This window comes from Aristolochia californica, unplaced genomic scaffold (genome assembly GCF_029961685.1).
Source record: "Aristolochia californica isolate CCGP_79_NKW_82.1479 unplaced genomic scaffold, dmAriCali1.0.hap1 SCAF_10, whole genome shotgun sequence".
NCBI classification, from domain to species: Eukaryota; Viridiplantae; Streptophyta; class Magnoliopsida; order Piperales; family Aristolochiaceae; genus Aristolochia; species Aristolochia californica.
The window spans coordinates 23,729,250-23,744,336 of record NW_027181771.1 but is presented as its reverse complement, the minus strand read 5'-3'; the positions used below and the strand labels follow the sequence as shown (position 1 = coordinate 23,744,336).

General features: G+C 32.4%; 1 protein-coding gene across 1 annotated transcript; it reads right to left on the bottom strand.

Moving 5' to 3' along the window:
• Positions 1-14,160: 14,160 nt before the first annotated feature.
• On the bottom strand, positions 14,161-14,487 carry LOC137942948 (putative F-box/LRR-repeat protein At3g18150). Its single transcript, XM_068788666.1, has one exon. The coding sequence runs from the start codon at positions 14,485-14,487 to the stop codon at positions 14,161-14,163; it is 327 nt and encodes a 108-aa protein (XP_068644767.1).
• Between the last annotated feature and the right edge of the window lie 600 nt (positions 14,488-15,087).

Genomic DNA, 15,087 nt, shown 5'->3' with positions numbered 1-15,087 from the left:
CACTAAATCATGGAAGACATCTGGGAGACAGCTGCGGAAATGAGAGATAGGAAGCTTCCTATCTCTTTCGGCGCCGATGGAGGCCTCTGACCAGTGCGAGGGTCAGTACAGAGTTCGCCTCTGTTTCCCGCTGCTTCCATTAATTCCTTTTCACACTTGGATCTTTTAATTTCCTTTCATTTTTTTTATCTCCCATTCATACGCTCCCCGGACCTCGCCGCCAAGGGGGCCTGCCCCCTTTGACCCCCGTCAGTGCTGGCATCCCAAACCCTGCCTTCATTTTACAGTTTCTTCACACATACCATTGCGGTCACAATTTGACCTCATCAGCGTCTAAGCCGGAAATGCTAACTAATTTACTCACTATCGACATCGGCACTCCTCGTAATTGGGGGCCAGAGAAAACATTAGATTAGTAGTAACTCGTGAGAGGTGGGCTTTGAAACACTAACATAACCACCCCGAAAGAGGGACCTGAACCACTGCATACTCATTTGATTTGTTTATCTTACTTTGACCAAAAATTAGTGGATAAAATTTGATTTGGAAGGGTTAGTATTTAAGTGTTACTCAGACAATTTTGATTATAGAAGTCCACAATTTCCATATCCTAAAGATTGATTTGGAGATTTGATTCAACAAGTAAATATATTGTTAGATCGGTGGTACACATGATTTACTTGCATGGTCTAAGATGTGTACTACATGTTGAGTACGGTGAGTCTTGTCTTGAATTTTTCAGGAAAGCAACTTGAAATGGTTTTATCAATCAATTTAAACCAAGAGAATGTAAGCCATCTGTTGTGCCCTTTTGGAATTGATAATATGGGTCAACAAAAAGGGGGCAATTCAATGAAAATTAGCACAATAGTAGGTATTATATTATTTCAATATATCTTGCATTAAAGGCCAGATTGAGCTACCGTATTGCAAGTTTCTCAAGAGTGTGCTTGCTTTGTTGAGCGTATGCCATTTGGAAAGAAATTTTATCAATGTTGCCAATGATAGAGGTGGACAACACATTGACTTTACTTCAAGATAAATTGATTGAATTCCCTTGTTATGTGAAATAGATAATTTCTTCTCTCAAGTATCTTCTTTCTCCATCGAGATACTCAAAATGGAGTTGTATTTTCTATGCAAGCTACCAGATTGCAAGCCGCCTAGGAGTGTGATTGTCTTGTCGAGGTCTTTGATGTTTTCTGTATCGGCTGCAAGTGACTACAACATTTTGAACCACTGTTGAGAGTTGAACTTCTTTGCTACAACAAATTTTTAGAATTTTGGTGATGAACCGGGTCCTCTTGTTAGGAAACTCAAGATTTTTATCTTCCACACAACTTTTGCTAGAAAAAAAATATTCCTTTGTGACTAAGAAGAGAAAAATGCAATGACAAGAACACAAAGTTTGCATTGTCTTCAACCAATGTGTTGGATCGAATGACTCTAATACCAATTAGTTTGGAAATATAGATTAGGCTCAGACCCTTATAAATAAATCCTAATTTTATACAAAATAGGCTAGTATTTTAGTGCCAAATACAGAAAACAAAAGCAACAATTTTGGGGTTTATCATCCCATTGCACATTGCTCCACTTAAAAAACATAATTTGAAGAATCCAAAAAAGGGTTAAACAACCCTAAGACAACGAACCCTAGCTAGTAATAAAGCCATTGACATTGTTAGAAGAGAGTAAAGTAGAAGAGAGGAATAGAGTGTGGTACACATGATTTTGGTGTAAGAAGAGATTGAGATAGAGATTGAGAAATAGTAGGAGAAAAGAGAGGGAAAAGTTGGATAAGTATTTTAGGATAGGAATTCGTGTTGAATTTTTATTATTAATCCTTGCATTTCTAAGTACATTACAACTGAGAGAAAATGACTTGCACGCTGGAGTAGTTAGATATTTTAGCTTATGTCCAAACCTTTTAATGTTTGGTTTAGTACTCCATTGAAGAAATACTTACCTTCACTCCAATTTCATGATAAAATATCCACTAAAATGAAAGACACAACCCAATGATATTTTTGTCATCTCTAAATTTGTATGTAGTTTTAGTCAATCAATTAGGGCAAGTCCAATTTCATGAATCAATTGGAGAAGGTCCTAATTAATTTAGAGATTTGCTTTATTGGACTTGCTCTTATTGATTCACTTCATTGGACTTAGTTTTTATATTGGACTTTTCTAAGTGATTCAATTTGAAAAATCTACAAGGATGTTTTTTTGAATTTATGAGTCACATAAGACGTATAAGTGCCTTGATAGTTTTGCTCCTCAATGAGAGACCATGTTTTCATATCCAAAAAAATATTTTTCTCCATCATATTGAAAACTTTGAAAATGGCCTTCCACTTCTAATGATCAGTTAAATTGTGAGGTGAATCCGATGGTGCTCACATCTGCAGGTGCAATGGAAATGTCACTTCAATTGCTAATGGTGGATCTATAACTATTGGTCAAATTTGTAGCTATATGAATAAGGCTGCCATATACTTCCATTATTCTAGTTATCCTTTGATGAAACATATTGCATCTTCATCTTGGCCTTCATGATTGGAACACCTATCATTCACAGTGGCAAATTGAGAGTGTTAGTCCTAGTATACAAAATGGCTTGACTTTGTATTAACTTTTATAAACGGAGAGAATATAAGCTATTTAGTCCCGAATGATTGAGCTCACTTCAAGAATGAATTGTCTCGTTCTCAGAGAGATTACATTGGGTTAGCATGACTAAACATCCCAAAAGATTAGTTTAATGAGGATCCCAATATGTATTTGGCTTATTCGTTTGACCAATATTCTGACTCTTACTAAACCATGAAAGAGTAGAAGACATAAGAGATATGCTTTTTGATTGGTTTTAAGGTAGAGTTTGCCTCATGATCAAAGGTATACTAGGAAGAATAGGCTGATGAATCTCAAGAGATTTTATGAATTAAGTCATTTGGCGCCTCAATGTTGACTCATTACATCACGTGGTTGAAGTAGGTCTCAAGGTGTTTTTGTATGCTAACTCAAGTGATATATCGGTTTGGTTTAGAATATTACGAAATAGTTTTGTTCCTATCTACCATTGGTGTTAAAGGGAGAACTATGAGGAACCAACTTGCATGCGAGAGGACTAGGTTATTCCTATCTATCATTTGGCGACTAAGTTAGTATGGAAGAACTACAAACTATAGGGAAATCCTCCTCTATACAAGTTATAGTACAAGGTTTCTAAACAAAGTGAGATGGGGATGCATCACTAGGTATGAAGCAATCTCATAATTTTTTGAAGCATAAAATACTATTAGTTGCCATTTAGCCAGTCAATCTTAAGTCTTTCAATTTATTAGCTTGAATGCGAAATTTTTGCTTCTTCTAAAAGCCCCAACCCACACCCCCCCCCCCCCCCCCCCCCCCCCCCCCCCCCCTCTCTCTCTCTCTCTCTCTCTCTCTCTATGGAAAAACTTCCACTAATGGACAAAGGTTTTTTAATCAAGAAGATAAAAACTTAGTAAAAAAAGTAAAAGAAAAAATCCAAAATTTAACTAAATTACTAATGCCCTTAGATTCTGATTACATAATTATTGAAACCGTTGGTAGCAACATTGGCTGGGGCGGTGTACTTTTTGCCAAACCCCACAAATATAGTATTAAAGAAGAAGAACGTGTCTGTAGTTATGCTAGTGGAAAATTAAAAGAAAAAGGAAATTTGAGTAGCATAGATGCAGAAATTTTAGCAATTATCTACTCCTTAAAAGAATTTCGGCTTTTCATTATTAGTAAAAATGTATTTGCATTAAGAACTGATTGTGAAGCAATAGTAAAATATTTCCAAAGAAGCAAAGAAAATAAGATAAGTAAAAGAAGATGGCTAAATCTTGTAGATATAATTACAGGAAATGGATACAAGATAAAATTTGAGCATATCAAAGGTAAAAATAATAGTCTTGCAGATACATTAAGTAGGAGATTTTTTTATTCGTCCTTTGTTAATTGAACAGATGGATCCTTCAGACCAGATGTCCTCAAGATCTTCATCCTCCAGATTCAATAATTATGGACAAGAATTTTTAAATTTTGGAGAAAAAAAATTAGTAGTTTTTCCTAAATCTAATATTACATTTAAGACTTTACCACATATTTCTGTTGGCAAAGAAGAACAATTCTTATTAGACAACTTATGGCTTTCTTATCAAAGAATTCCTAAAGGTCAAAAATACATTTTAGCCAGTATTAATAGTTTATAAGAAGATTTTTGTCAGAAAAAGAAAATTTTTAATTTTTAAGTAGTTTTTATTGGTAAAACTCCGGGAGTTTTACATTCCTGGACTGAAGTAATAGAAAGTATTCAAGATTTTCAAAGACCTATTTATAAAGGATTTAATAATTTACAAGAAGCCCTAGAAGCTGCTAAGCTCAGAATAGGAACAAATTATTATATAGCCTCGTCCTTACGATTTATGAGAGAAGACCATGTATCTTATGGGATTGCCAAAGATACTAGAAGAATTGTTTTTTTTTTATCACTGTGAAACCCTATCCAAGACCATACGAAGACTCAATGAAAAGAGAAGGTTACTTCAGGAAAAGAATGATTTTCAGAAAGATTACATAAACACCATTGAAGAAGAAAACAAACAACTCAAGACAAGATTAATAGGTTCTTTTTCTACCTAGATACCTACTAGTGAGGGTAATTCACTAGCTAGTCCAGCTCAAACGGTAGCTAGTAAAAGACACATGAAATCCGTTGACGGCTGGACATTTGCCAAAAATGTCAGAAGAAAAGAAGAAAGACAAACAATAGACAGATTTAGAAGATATTAAAAAGATGATAAAAGAATATTTTCCAGAATATCTTAAAGAACAAGGTTATGAGAAACAAGACTTTGTAAAAAGTTTGTATTTTTCCTTTTTGGGTTTTGTTTAACCTTAGCCGCACACTTGTAAAGATTATGAGATAAGTCATTGACAATAGGGCCCAATGAGCACCCGGATGACAATCTCTATCTATTCTGTGTCGGCAATGGTTTGTCAATAAATACCCAGTTGTAAGTTATAGAAGATATGATTGAAAAACCTCAGTTCTTGTACACCTTACTCTCTAAACCCATGACTTCTTTCTCTTCCTCTAAATCCCCTGCATAATTCCTACATCCACTGTGTTTCCAAGTAAGTTCTTATTTTTAAAAAAGAAATTTTATTTACTTAGGGGTTTTCCTAAAGGGAACTCCTAAACCTCTGTCTGTTTGAATCCATAATTTCTTTCTCTAATCTGGAGTCAATCCCTTACATGACGTAAAAACATTATGGTGATCCTTTGATGTTTCACTGTCCTATGTCCCATATGTTTGTCCGTTTAGCCAAAGGAGGCGTCAAGGCTTTGTTGTTGGGAAAAAAAAGAGGAGCTCGTGGCAGAAACAAAATTGCTAGGAAGCCATACAAGTCGTCATGTCTTGGGTTCTCTATACTTGAAGAAAGAAAGATAAGGATTCAACCAGTAAAGGATTAGGATGTACCTTTAGAAAATTTCTCATCTATTGTTTTTCCTCTCTGGTTTTATCTTTATTTATGATACAACTTTTTGTTGTTATAATCATTATTGTTAGTCTTTTAATTCTTACGGCTTTTATAATTTGTTAAACAAAAGTAGTTTATTAGGCTAGAAACTACTGGGTGAGGGCTTGTAGCTCTGACAGATCCCGCTGCTTTGAAATACAAGGATCGCTCCTAGCTATCACAACGCCACGAACTTCCTTTATATTTTGTATGCTTATTCTGTTTATTATTTTATTTATAATTTTTGTGTGCAAAAATTTATCTATTTTTAGAAATTTTGTATAAGATTTTATATATAGGAAAAGCCTTCAGAATATAGTTTTTTTGCATATGTTAGTTATTTCATTTGCTTTAGCCATCGTTATAATCAATCTTTCATTAAGAAACCCCTTCTTAATACCAGTTTATGTTATTCCTTTCTTTTGCTTTAGCCATAGTTATAAATAACTTGTCCCTATTTTTCTGTATTTGTATTGTATTGTCAACCTATTCCTATAGAAGAATTATAGTACCCACCAGACAAATTGGTATCAGAGTTATTAGAAATTATATTAGTATAAAAAAATAATTCTCTCTCTCTCTCTCTCTCAATACTCCAAAATCCTTTCTTTCTCTTCGATATGGGATTGGGAGGGTATAGGGATTTTACCTAGGGAAGGACAACCTTGCCCCTGTTATGCACGCAATTATATTATTATTTTAATTATTTTTCTTTAATTTACTTTATTTTATGTTAGTTAAAAAATTAATAGGCCACGAGGGGATTTTTGGAATATTTTATTTAGGGGTATTTTGGTAGTATTTTATTTTAAACCTTGCAAGGGTGAACCCTATTTAAGGGGTAAGAGTAATGTGAAAAGTAAGCATTGATTTAGAGTAAACAAGGTTTTTGAGTTATCCTCAACGAGCTGAGGGGTGTGCCTTCTCTTCAAAGAACCTAGGGTTTTCAAGCTTCTCTTTGGCTTGATCTTCATTTTTCTCTTCTTCCTCCCTACGAATCCATGTATCAGATCCGGGACCATAACACCCCCTCTTCTGAATGGAGATTTGACTTCCAAGACTTGGGAGGGGGACACATTTTCTTGGTCTTTTTTTTTGTTTTTATAGATATTTATTATTTTGATAGTGTAGAAGAACTTATGTTGGTGATTTTGAGAAACATATATATATTATTTCACATTATTATAGTTTTTAATGAACAACCCATTTTTTGAGTTTTTTCTTTCCTTTTTTTTTTTTTTTTGCTATGCTTAATTCACTCTTCGCGGGCATTAAAGTTGCAAGTAAAATCTCAGACTCTTGCTTGCTACTTTTCTTGGACATGATTTCTAAACATTTTAAATTTTTTTTTCTATGTGTTGATTTCCTATTTTACTGATTGGTAATCCAATATATGGATGATCTACAATTAAGGTATATATAGTCTGATAAAATGGTAGGTTTTTTCACTTTTATTCTTAACTTTAATTGCCTTTACTTCGTTCCTATGTGCTTTTAATTAATTCAAAATCCAAGGTCAATTTTAAAGTTCATGTCACAATGAGCAATGACATTCGTAGAAGCAATTACTTACAAAGTACACATAGGATTTTTAGGGTGGTTTGAAGTCCTTCTAGCTGATTGCAAGTCTACCCCTCAATATGTTTCATAATCTTAAGGAGCCACTAATCTTGGCTTGCCCAAAAACATATAAAGCAAATCACCTCGAAGGCCAATTGCAATGTTGCCCACAAATGGACTTATGCAATTCAATTGACCATAACAACCAACTTAAAATGGTACTCCCTCAGATTTAACAACTAATTAGGCATACATGCCTAGACCCACAATGAGATTTTTCATCAATTGACAAGGTAGACTAGCACATAGATTTTCAACGACTCACTAGGCACACCAATCTAGACCCACAAAGAGATTTTCAGCATCACCTACCTACACAAGGTTTTATGACTAGAACAACTGCAAACACAACTTCCCACCTTCAATTCTTTTGCCACAATTGTTTTTTCTTGAATAAATTTGGGGTGAGGATGGTCTTACCTAAGGAAGGTTTGACCCAATTGTAAGTATTACTTTGTTACAATGTAACGCAATAATAATTATCTCCCAATAGGAAAATTTTATTAATCTTGGTTCAAACAAATAGGTACATCTATCCAATGTAATTAGTAGTTTAAAATAGTCCTTAGTAACTTGATTTTAAAATGAAAACAACTCATAGTAGTCATTTATGATTTGATTTGAAAATATAGGCAGCAAAAGATGTGTTCATTTGAAAATATCGGCTCAATTTAAATATGGGATTGGCTTTTCAGTCGGGGACGTAAACAATTCAACTCAAAATAAATAAATTTCAAACTATAACCCATAAGTAGCATTATAAATTATAGTGAATGATTTTTCAAAGTGTACTTAGCACCAGTTCATTGTACTCAAAGTATATAAATGTAAATACTTGGATTTGAAATTCTATCCCAAAGTTTCAATACTAAGTAAAAGCTATTTCAAATGCCCCAATAAAATAACATATAAGCATGCATTAATATGATATGAAAATAGAGGAGGTTGTAAAACTAATTTCAAATGGTTGTCAATAACACAACTACTCACAATGCAATGGTTGAATCAAATATGGTCTTAAATCCCTTAGCACATGTTTAACTAACTGAGATTTAAGTATTAAAATGAACAAGACATATTTTCTTAGCTCAATAAAGAAAACTATCAACCTTTTAAGCTAGCTTTGAAGGAGGCAAAAACTTCTTAAATCATGTGCAAGAGATTAGGAGGCTTGGTTTTCACTGTGAGAAGAGAGAATTTCATTAGAGGCGAGTTTGGGTTAAAGAACAAATTCTCCAACATTTAGCAAAAGAAGGTGAAAACAAAGGTCTAAAAATTATGAAAAAAAATCAATAGTTCCTATTTTTACTACCAAACATATTATAGGTTACTTACATAATTGGGACACATATAATTTTTGGATTTGGACCCGATATTCAGGAAATTGAATTGCTACAACATGGCTTCCACAATTTTTTCTTCTAATAGCTTGATTCTGTAGTCGAATCCTCCGCAAAGTTTGAATCCTCTCCGCCCAAGAGTTCAACTCCTCTTACTTTTGCACCCTATAAGAATCAACTGATTTTTTTTTATTTTAGAACTTTTTAGTGCATAGAGTCAAATCCTTTTTGTTGTTTTTCACTCAGATGGGGTCAAGTCCTTCGATGTTGTCGACTCTTACTATATGCACTTTAGTACAATGATCAACTCCTCTCACTACTGTTTTGCTCACTCCATCATGACATGAGGTCGATCCCTTCCATAGGGGTCAACTCTTCTTGCTCCGATTTCACCACATGCTTGACTCCTTAATTTTGTGTTTTCATTTTAGGCTTTCATTTTTTTTCACTGATTATGCTTGATTTTTATAGATGGGTTTGACTCCTTCGACTATTGGTTGTTTCCAAAAAAATGATTCTTCCTTTGTCTTTTAAGTCAAATGGTGCTACTAGATGTTGATGGTGTGCTTTCTAGTATGAGCAAATTTCTTCCATTTTCTATGGATCATTGAAATGGGCCATGGTGGATCGAACGAATATGCTGTTAGAAATGTTTTTAAAGGGTTTTTTTAATGCGCCTCATATTTAACATATATTATTAGTAATATTATCTTAATGGGGATCTTGGGGCCAGCACAATATATAAAATCATTTACTCTTTTCTAACTATATACTTTTTACTCCCGTAGCTTGAACATGATTGTGTCCCATTCAAGTAAACAAGACTTCATGCAAAGGCTACAAGTTTAGACATAATTCAACTTACATTCAAATCAAACAACCTAAGTAGGAGTGTGCTTGTCGGAAGTAGTCCATAGCCATCTTCAATTGAGTTGCTCTAACTTCTTATGCTACAGGAAAATTAATGTTTCTCAAAGTTTTTTCTTCTCCATGATATTTTTTTGAGATAAGTATATATTTCTCGATGAAATTTGAATGTCATCGAGAAAAAGATTCCCACTAAATGGAGAGAACCAATTATTCTCAATGAAATTAAAAAATCACCAAGATATTCTAGTCGAAACTATCCTGTCAATAATAAGTTAGGAAAGAAAAGAAAATTAATTCACTTACTCTCAAAAAAATCAAAGATTAAAAAAATATATAATATTTTTCATTTCGCCAAGAATAAGAGGGGGAATTAAAAATTAAAATATTCACTTATTCTCAATGTAATTAAAAAATCACCGAGAAATATATACTATTCTCGAAAAAAAACCCTCAAGAATAAGTTAGAGAGAGACAAAAAAAATATAAACTAATTATTGGACAATTTAAAAAATCTCTTAGAAATATATGCTATTCTCGGTCAAATAATTTCACCAAAAAAAAGAAGGAAAAATAAAAATAAAAAATCACGTATTACTGATGAAATTAAAAATCTTTGCGAAATATATACTATTCTCAAAGAAGTAATTTCTCTAAGAAATAGTTAGGAAAAAATAAAAGATATCCACTATTCTCTATGAAATAAAAAATCATTGAGAAATATATTTTTTCTCAATGAAATAATTTTTCCAAGAATAAGTAGGAAACATTAACAACAAAAATTAATTGATAAATATCTACTTATTCTTGATAAAATTCTTTGTATAAACATTTGGACTGCGATTGGTCATAATTATTTTTATAGAGAAATAGAAAAAGCCATACAAGGGTTTTGTTAGGCCTAAGCTAAGTAATTATGTGATACAAAGAGAGCAGTAAAATTGTGATGTAGCTGTGAGAGGGAAAGAGCCATGAGGGTTACGAGTGTTAGGATTTACTTTAGCTTATATATTCTGTTGCAATTTTGTAAAAAAAAATCAATAGTTCCTATTTTTACTACCGAACATATTATAGGTTACTTACATAATTTGGAAACCTAAAATGTTTGGATTTGGACCCAATATTCAAGAAATTGAATTGCTAGAACGTGGCCTCCACAACTTTTTCTTGTAATAGCTTGATTCTTTAGTTGAATCCTCCCCAAAGTTTGAATCCTCTCCACCCCAAAGTTCAACTCATCTTTCTTTTGCACCCTATAAGGGACCATTGATTTTTTTTTATTTCAAAACTTTTTATTACATAGAGTCAAATCCTTTTTGAAATTTTTTACTCAGATGGGGTCAACTCCTTCCATGTTGTCGACTCTTGCTATATGCACTTCTGTACAATGATCAACTCCTCCCACTATGGTTTTGCTCACTCCATCATGACATGAGGTCGACTCCTTCCATAGGGGTCAACTCTTCTTGCTCCGATTCACCACATGCTTGACTGCTTAATTTTGTTTTTTCACTCTAGGCTTTCATATTTTTCACTTATTATGCATAACTTTTATAGATGGGTTTGACTCCTTCGACTGTTGGCACTTCAAATTTTATTTCTTCCTATATGGTCATCTCCTTTTGTTCATTTTATTCTTCTTGCCTTTTTTTGGACTGGTTTTTTACAAAAAAGATGATTCTTCCTTTGGTTTTTAGTCAAATGGTGCTACTAGATGTTGATGGTGTGCTTTCTAGTATGAGCAAATTTCTTCCCTTTCTATGGATCGTCGAAATGGGCCATGGTGGATCGAACGAATATGCTGCTAGAAATTTTTTTTAAAGGGTTTTTTTATTCGCCTCATACTTGACATACATCATTAGTAATTCAATTGTTTATTGTCATCAAAATTATCTTAATGGGGATCTTGGGACCAACACAATATATAAAATCGTTTATTATTTTCTGATTATATACATTTTACTCCCTTCGCTTGGACATGATTGTGTCCCATTCAAGTAAACAAGACTTCATGCAAAAGCTACAAGTTTAGACATAATTCAACTTACATTCAAATCATACAATCTAAGTAGGAGTGTGCTTGTTAGAAGTAGTTCATAGCCATCTTCAATTGAGTTGCTCTAACTTCTTATGCTACAAGAAAATTGATGTCTCTCAATATTTTTTCTTCTCCATGAAAATTTTTTTTTGAGATAAGTATATATTTCTCGATGAAATTTGAATATCGTGGAGAAAAATATTCCCACTAAATGGTGAGAACCAATAATTCTCGATGAAATTAAAAAATCTCCAAGATATTCTAGTCGAAACTATCCTGTCAATAATAAGTTAGGAAAAAAAGAAAAATAATTCACTTACTCTCAATTAAATTCAATGTTTAACAAAAATATATACTATTTTTGGAAAAATTATTTCATCAAGAATAAGAGGGGAGATTAAAAATAAAAATATTCACTTATTCTTAAAGTAATTAAAAAATCACCAAGAAATATATACCATTCTTGAAAAAATAATTCCTTGAGAATATGTAAGAGAAAAAAAATATAAACTTATTATTTGAAAATTTTAAAAATCTCTTTAAAATATATGCTATTCTCTGTGCAATAATTTCAACAAGACAAAGTAGAGGAAGAAAAAAATATCTTTTTACTGGTGAAATTAAAATATTTGCGAAATATATCCTATTCTCAACGAAGTAATTTCTCTAATAAATATTTAGGAAAAAATATCAAATATCCACTATTCTCAATTGTTATATTTAACATTTCCTTTTACTACCAACATAGTGCTATGTAAGTCTTTAATCAACTATAATAGTGCTTTTATGTGAAACAAGATAAGATTTTTATCAATTAAATAAATAAAAAAATTTGGCATTAGAATTTTAAATTTTCATTAAATATTATTATAATTTATTTGTTGTATTTTAAAAAATTTATATATTTAAAATATTTAATTTAAATTAAACAAAAATAATTAAATGATCAATCAACTTAATTTGGTTAACATAATATAAAAATTAACTAATAAAGTTAAATTAAGTTTTTTATTTGATATTATTAATTTTTTTCAATTATCCTTATATTTTATAATTTTGACAAAACTTTAACTATAGATTTGCTTAAAATAGAAAATAAAATTAATTAGTGAGATACACATAAATTGTTTGTATATTAATGGAAATACTTTCAAAATTAGAAAAAATAAACTATAAACTAAACATAACTAATTGGTTTGAGATTTAAATTATTATAAGTGAAATTTTAATAATTTGGATGATCATATTGACGCACATTATAAATTGATCAAGTCATGTTAATGTAATATGACTTGTGAAGCAACTAGTTGAGTTATCGATCAAGTAATCAGTTGATATCAATTATTAACTATAATTTATTACATAATTACATTATTATCTCATAGATGATTTATTCTTATCTCAATGTTACAAAAAATATTTTTAGGTAATTATTAAAAGATATAAATTAAATACTTGGTTATTATTAAATGATCTTTAATAGGATTCAAAAATCACAAACGTAATATGTATTTAAGCTATAACTTATCATATAACAATAGAATACTATAACATGATTAATTAATTTATAATAATCCTCGGGAACCTATCATTCGGACCACATTTGGTCATATTATTTTTTATAGAGAAATAGAAAAAGCCATCAAGTGTTTTGTTGGAAAAGAGCTAGGAGAGTTACGAGTGTCAGGGTTTACCTTAACTTTTATATTCTGTGGCAATTTTGTAACATAAATGTTAAAATATTTCTAATAACAAAGAGTTATGAGTGTCAGGGTTTACCTTAACTTTTATATTCCGTGGCAATTTTTTAACATAAATGTTAATGTATTTCTAATAAGAAACAATCGTTGGAGGAAGTTAGTTGTGATCAAACGGTAATGGGAGATGCAATGCACGATAGCGCACTTGATTATCTCATTAGATATAAATCGACAGTTTGTTTAACTGCTATAACTGAGTTTTTTCACATCACTTTGTAAGCATTGAACTGGACCTAATCTTAGCTGGTCCAATTACGATAGGACCGAAGGGTCAGGTTCGGTTCTATGCAATTAAATTTCTGCTTCCTTCCTGAAATGGTTGCTAAGTCAACAACATCTGTCACGCCCCATCATCAGGTTTGTCAACCAATGTCCTGGTGTCTCACAAGTTACAACTATTTTTTAGGTTTGTTACACCAAATTTTACGAGCGCATTCACTGACTGCGTTGTTTGTTATGGTCAGAAATGCGTAACCAAGAGTTATATAAAGCAGGAGAGACTTAAGAGCGATGAGAGTAGGGAAAAATACTCAAGAGTGTTTTGTCTTTCCTTTAATCTTCTTCTTCTTCTTCTTCTTTTACATTTTTGTACAGAATTGCTGCACAGATGAGGAACAACATTGCAATACTAAAATCGATCCATTTGTAAGCCTTTTCCCATTGGTTCATCTATTTACAATGTGCAATTCTGATGCTCTCTCCATTTCAATTTGAATCTTTCTTTCTTTTTTCTTTAATGGTGCTTTCTTAATTCATCTGAACTCTATTTAAGTTTTTTTGCTTGCTTATCATAGGTAAACACGACGGAGTCCTAAAAAGAATTTTACTGGAGCTCCGCCTGAGATATTGACAAGTTGAACTATCCAGTTTTTCAAATTGAAATGCTCAACCCAACCGGTCTAGATGCTGAACTGGTTGGGTTGAGCATTCGATTTGACAAACATGATGGTTCAAGGTAGTAGCTGAATGGGTTGAGCATTCAATTTGAAAAATTTGTGTTCAAGTGGTCTACATCCTTGGATAGATCGAAGAAGATGACGAGGTCAAGCATGAACATCTTGGTAACTTCATTAAAGGAGGGGATCTTTGAAAATTGGCTGGTCAAAAACTCTACCCTCATCAAGTCTATAATAGTGTTATAAATCAATAGGGGTTTCCACATGTTTATCCATTGCCTAGATTGAATTGATGTCATCACTGCACACTTCATTGGAAGAAAAGAGAGTATGTGGTGAATAATATTTTCTAGTAGCTTGATGATACTGTCAGTCTTCTCAATGAAGGTTTTCTTATGCTGAAAGTCCATTGACTGACTTTTTGTTTGTTATGCACTGCTATTTGTGATATGAAATAACAAAAAAATATTATGTTAGTCATTGTATTTTCTGGGCAAAAACTTGAGTTCAAGTGGACTACATCCCTGGATAGTTCGAAGTAGAAGTCAAGGTCAAGGGTGTGCGTCACGGTAGCTTTATCCAGGGAGGGGATGTCATTGAAGGTGGGCTTGTCACAAACTTGGCCCTTGTACCCAAGACTCTCCAGGTTCGGCTTACTTATCTCTATCTCTTCATCCTTAGATGATCAATCTTCACTGCTTTCGTTTTTAGTGTATAGTAATGAATCTTCTCTGGGATTAATATTTATTCTATAACTTGTCCCCTCAACAGGTTTGTTTGTTGCATTGAAGAGAGGATGCGCTACTTCCTATATGAGGTATCACCTCATCTATTTTTATATCTATTTATATATCTAGATCTATCTATATACCAAAGGATCGAGGTCGAGAGGAAATCGAAGTTCACCAACATCGCAACCCCTCCTCTCACCACGTCAGCCTCTTAAGCAAAACGAGATTTGAGTGAAAATCTGAGAGATAACATAAAATCAGATTGATTTTGGATCTTCA

Coding starts and splice junctions, on each gene's coding strand:
- LOC137942948 (XM_068788666.1), bottom strand. CDS start 14,487: ATGGACTTTCAGCATAAGAAAACCTTCATTGAGAAGACTGACAGTATC.